Below are 5852 nucleotides of genomic sequence, written 5' to 3'. Positions count from 1 at the left end.
ATTGTCTATTTTAATATTCAGGGTACGAACAAGGAATTGCTCGCCCCTGAATAATTAGAAGCAAGCGCTATATTAACCCCTTTTTTGGGTTTAAATCTTTCACTTACCTTTTATACTATAGCAGCTGCTATCACTACCCCACCATCACCTTATTTATTTATATACACATACACATCCCCAGTTAGGTCACCCATAGGTGCGAGGGATATACACCTATTGGAGTATATATACATCTGCTAAAAGTTTAATTATATTGTATTTCTTCTTTCAATGAAGATAGGAGATTACCATTATCGTCTGTTTGGAGCATAACTTTTTTTTTTTTTTTTATAAAATATTTTATTAAAAAATCTAATAGTTATAAGATACAGAGTCAGACTACACGGATTTTTAAACCGTAGGGTTCACATGTTTAACAATAGTGCATATAATAAAACCACACATTTTCGTGTCAGCTATTTAAATAAAAATAAGTGATCCTTCAACTATTTTACAGGTTATAAGAAAATTAAGAGCCAACCACCATTTGTAAGTTTGTGAAGAGTGCATTTGTGCAGGAGGGGGCGCAATTAAACCAAAAAAAAAACAAAACACCAAACACATGAAAAGGTGTGAGAAAGTCATAGTACATTTATACCACCTGTGCGAGTGCAAAAAAAAGTGTAAAATCATGTGCATGCAATCAAAACTTCAACAGTGAAATATGTGATATTGATGGTATGGCTTTTAGTAGAGATTCCCAGTGGTCAACCCAGACCTCAAGCAAAAAACACTGGTTTGCTTTTAAAGACCAGTCTCCCAGTACCATATAATCATGTTTTTTCCTCTGCCATGAGTAACTAAAATACCCAATAGTTTGATTCCTTATGATGGGGGCCAGTGCCATCACATAGGAGACAAATGTGCAAGCTCTGACTTGGGATTATACCCAACAGCTAAGCAGAGACTGGTTCTTTACCTGGACATTTAAGTTGAACTGTGCTTGTCAATGGAGGGCAAACTAGGAGAGGAACCATGAAAATGTAATTCTGCACTCTACACTTGACAGGTTAGTGCACAATTGCAGGTTCTCTGAAATCTAAAAATATTCCAAGGACATTTACTGTAGAGAGGCAACTAGACCTGATTAGATCAGGTTCCCACAATAAATATTGACCATAGTGATGGGGGGGGGGGGGGGGCTCAAAAACAAGGAGGTACACACCAATCAGAAACGTATAGACATGATCAGGAGCAATCTCCTGTGCTTAATCAGTGAGCTTTTGTGAAGGTTTATGTGTCAGATAGGTGATGAGAAAGGTGATGATCAGGAGCCAACTGGGGTTAATTCACTAGAACTGGAGAGTGCAAAATCTGGTGCAGCTCTGCATAGATCAGATTGCAGGTTTTTTGTCAAAGCTTAATTGAACAGCCTGAAGTTAGAAGCCAATTGGCTACCATGCACAGCTGCACCAAAGTTTGCACTAGTTTTAGCAAAATCAACCCCAGTGTGCCTAGTGGAGTAGGTGATTTTTGACAATAGTAGGTCTGACTGATAGTAGCTGTGACTTCGAACTTTGTAGATCTAAATTCTGGCTATGGGCTACAGTTAAGGTCCCCTATACCTTTAGATCAACGGGACATATTACAGATGTACATAGCAGAGTCCTAAAAAAATGCAAGACACTTTTTTCGTCTACTAATCCATGGTGTAGAAGATACCGGTGTCGCTCTCTCTTCGGATAGTGTGGATACATCCATTAGCATCAAATCCTCAAAGCTGCAGAATTCTTCATTTGATGTGCTCCAGTTTTTTTCAGGCTCACACGTTTTTTCCTTGTTAGATTCGTGGAGATCGTAACTGTCCCAGAAGATACTAGGTGTAGCATCTATTCCATCTACATAGCTCAGTAAATCATACAAGGAGATTTCTGTATCACCATCATCCAAGGTTTGTATGGTTTCATTTCCAAGCACACAACTCCTTTTCTTGTTTGATTCGTGGAGATCATAACTGTCCCAGAGGATACTAGGTGTAATATCCATTTCTTGTGCACAATTCAGTAAGTCATACAAGATTTCTGTATCACAATCCTGTATGACAACATGTGAAATTAAATCTGCAGGAACCAAGAAATAGAAGATCTGTTGTGTAGCCTGTGGCTCAGTATTACTCGCTGGTTCTTCCTCTGCAACCATGCATGGCAAGGAGCTCCTATCTAAAGCTGGCAATGTGGCCAAGCTTTCTGTTAAATCGGTGTCCGTGATTTCGGGACATTGTGAGTGTGCACCTTGTAGTGAAGAAGTGTAGAAGTGATCAAAGTTTTCTATATCCCAATAATAGCTTTGACTTGGTGTAACAAAAGAGGGAGAGTTCATACAACCAAAGAGCTCAACTGCTGTGTTCAACAAAACACACTTTAAGAGCTTGTTTGAGGACAAACGCTTGCCAAGTGTGTTGATCATTTTCCTTAAATGGTCCATGATTGCCTTCAATGTTCTGACTCTATATCTGCTCTGTTTGGAGCATAACTTGAGCTAGTAGGTCACTGAGGTGAATACCAAGAAAATAAATAGATTGTGATGACTGGTATGACAGGAAGCTGCCGAAATCTGTAAAAAATTAACTATTTTTAGCCACCACCAAAGTGACTTGTCTCATATGTGGGGTCATCTTCTCTGGAGTAGGAAGCAAATCTTCCATGACCTTAGAAGGTCAAATTATAATGTCCTTAATCTTCCAGTGAGTCCAACCGGCTGCATGGATTACTGCAGACTAATTCTCGATCATTTGAGACCATGGGATATGAACAGATGGGAGAGAGCTAGGACTTGCCCCAAGTGAGAACCTAATACTTTAACCTTCTGTGAGGGCAACTCTACAGTATTCTCCTGAGTCTCCAAAATGTCATTATTATAATGAGATGAGTTGGCCTTCCCCAGCTGATGATCCGTCCAAATTTGAAATTTTGAGTCTGAATCAGAATTTTCCAGGACCTGGAGGATGTTGAGCAACCCGTAGGCTGTTGTCCAGCTATGAAACATGCTGCCCTTGCTTCTGTAAGATGGCCATCACTGGAAGCAATGTTCTCAAAAAATGTCTTGAGTATGTGGAAAGGCCAAAGGTTGCTGAATGGACCTGAGGAAGTAAAACTCTCAGAAGCATGGGTGTACTGAAAAGTGTATGTACACATCAGCTAGATCTAGAGAAAATTACAACTAATTTATCTGATAGTTTGAGTGATTGTTCTCAATAACTCCATATGAAGTTTTGGATTTTGATTCTTCGTTCCATTTCCTGCCTAAATCTGCTTTTTGACTAAGAACACTGGATCGATGGCTCACTGTTGGAACAAGATTTGGTAACATTAAAGCTTTAATGCATAGTGGGAATTAGATGAGTTGGAAGAGTGGAAAGAAAATTCCAATGACTTCCTTACTGCACAGGCCTCACCGATCCTGGGCCTCCTCTGCCCAAATTTGCAAAAATTCCTGCAATAACACCTAGTGGGCAAATTTGAGTGAAAGGAATTTTGCTGCCCCTAGTGAGGAGCAGACTTGGATTTAGGCAACCAAAGAAAGACGATTATGGATCTTTCAATAGCTCTTCTCAGGCCCTGTCACCAACTCTTTGTTCTGGGACTAGGTGACTAGCCTAAGGGATTAGTCCCAAATCTAGACATCATTAATTCCATCTTGAATAGCAGACGATTCACTTTAGAAAGAGGCATATGCAGTCAGTGGGTTAAGCCATAGGGATTGACTAACCACACAGGATACTAGAGGAACAGCATACTGCATCGCTGGTCACTTTAATTTCACTCAGGGATCACACATCACAGAAACTTATCACTGGTCAAGTTTGCCTTTAACTCTTCTGCTGATAACCATATAGCCTTGCCCACACAACACAATCTAATGGTAGAACAAACCTAATTTCCAAACCAATATTGCTGTTCCCATGCCTCTGCAAAGGATGTTGCAGCATCCGCTGGCAGACTGGCACTTCAGGCTTGTCTGATAAAGATTCCTTGGCCAACTGCCTCTGAAGTAAAGCTGGGCATCTTGCATTCCCTGCTACAATGAAGACACATCTGGCCAAACTGATGAAAGCTCCTTGGCCTGCTGCTTTTGAGGCAGAGGTACCCTGTAAACAAACTTAGCTGTCTAATTAGCTTAGTACCTGAGGGTTAGCGACTAGAGATCCACCTAGTCAGTTTGAACAGTGCCAAAACATCTGCCTTTTTGTTTACAGTCGCCTGATATGCAACTTGGCATAGCATCTTGGCGAGCACGTCAGCTAACCACACTCCCCATACCGCCCAGGATGGTCTTTATTGTGATTTCCTTAGTCTGCCTCTCCTGGCAGCACCTTGAATGTATTGCGGTTTTCCTCCGAGCCAGAGAGGACCTGTCACTGTTGAAGGAACAAGTTGCCTCTTTTCCTTTGGGGAGTGGTGCTGGTATTAAGGGCTGGAGAGTTTTACCATCCATACTGCCCTGGCACTTTTTTTTTAGGATAATTTACTTACCTTACCCTCACCTTAATGATCATGGCTGATCTCTGGGTAAGCTCGTACCTCAAGGACATTAGCATAAATACACTCTCAGTGGCCATCCTTCATTTCACCTGCATCCAGAGACCTATGCAACCTGCAACCCAGTACCTGGACCTGGGGGAGGCCCCCCTCATATAGGCGGTTTACACCCACACGGAGGGATGAATCCAGCCAGGTGAGGGCAAAAAGAAAAATCTTCTTTCCATGGCTATAACCAGTTGAGCATTTGAGGAACAAAATGAGAATGCTGCCTTAGAGGCAACTCTCTTATATAGTACAACCAGTCCTGATTGGGTGAGAGGCGGAGCCTATACCCATACATGTATGCTGTCATACTTGTGTCAGGAAAGGGGAAGTGATGTAGAGAAAATGATCTACTTTGAGACGTGGTTAGGTTGTGATGTGATTGCAGACATTTTTGTAGATTCTCTGCAAGATGGATTCATATACTTTGATCTCTTTGACACTTGGCTTGATCCAGCTCAACTTTGCTGACACAAAAAGCTTTGCCACTGGCAATAATGCTCAAAGATTCTGCTCCTACCTGGTACTATCAATATTGCTGGCTAGTTGATGCTTTTGCCCGCACAATGGTGTTACCACACAGCTACTCTGTATAAGCAGGAAATGGCTGGAGCTGCTCTGTCCTAGTTCTCTATTTTTCCCAGTACATTCTGGGATACAGGAGCCTACACTGCCTCTCCCCCAGTGCCCAGCTAACACTTCATAAATGGTTCAGTAACACACCGTAAATGGTCTAGGTGCTGTTAGGGTGCAGTTATAGAGCATTGCTATTAAAATCAATGGAAGCAGCTGACAAGCGTCGATACCTCATGAAAGCAACAACACAACCGCTCCTGTGTGAACACCACAGTGTGGTACCATTGTAATATTCATTGCAGGCTTTGATGGGCAGTTATGAGGCTTTAAAAATGTTGAATAAATACTGTGTAGATATCTGGTATTGACACATGTGTGAACAAGCCCTAACAGCCGTGTTCTTAATGCCCTTTGTGCACAAGGCCTAAAACTGTCACATAGAACACTAATATAGAGAACCACTGGGTCTGTTAAAGTGGAACTTTAGTCAGAAAATGAAGTCCTGCTAGTTTACTTCAGGCTGGCCCCTTCTGCAGGTATAGGTATGTAAAACATTAAATATAAGTGCCTATACTGTCTAAAACCCAGTAATACACTGTCTCACCCTGCTCTGCACATGCTCAGTTGCTCTATATTTTTAGGCACTGCTGAATTTGTAGAGGCCGATCTGCTTACAGCCTTGACGCGGAAATCAAACCCTCCTATCATTTACAG

The 5852-nt window shown here is 41.6% G+C and overlaps 1 protein-coding gene across 1 annotated transcript; it reads right to left on the bottom strand.

The window, feature by feature from the left end:
- Positions 1-1647: 1647 nt before the first annotated feature.
- Positions 1648-2463, bottom strand: LOC309559241 (uncharacterized protein; the record flags this gene model as incomplete). The annotated part of the gene is made up of 1 exon (XM_082262460.1): positions 1648-2463. The coding sequence occupies one exon, from the start codon at positions 2461-2463 to the stop codon at positions 1648-1650; it is 816 nt and encodes a 271-aa protein (XP_082118586.1).
- Positions 2464-5852: the final 3389 nt, after the last annotated feature.

Source organism: Pelophylax lessonae (assembly GCF_965119305.1).
Source record: "Pelophylax lessonae genome assembly, chromosome: 6".
Lineage (NCBI taxonomy): Eukaryota > Metazoa > Chordata > Amphibia > Anura > Ranidae > Pelophylax > Pelophylax lessonae.
The sequence above is the reverse complement of the archived record's forward strand: the minus strand, read 5'-3'. Positions and strand labels throughout refer to the sequence as shown.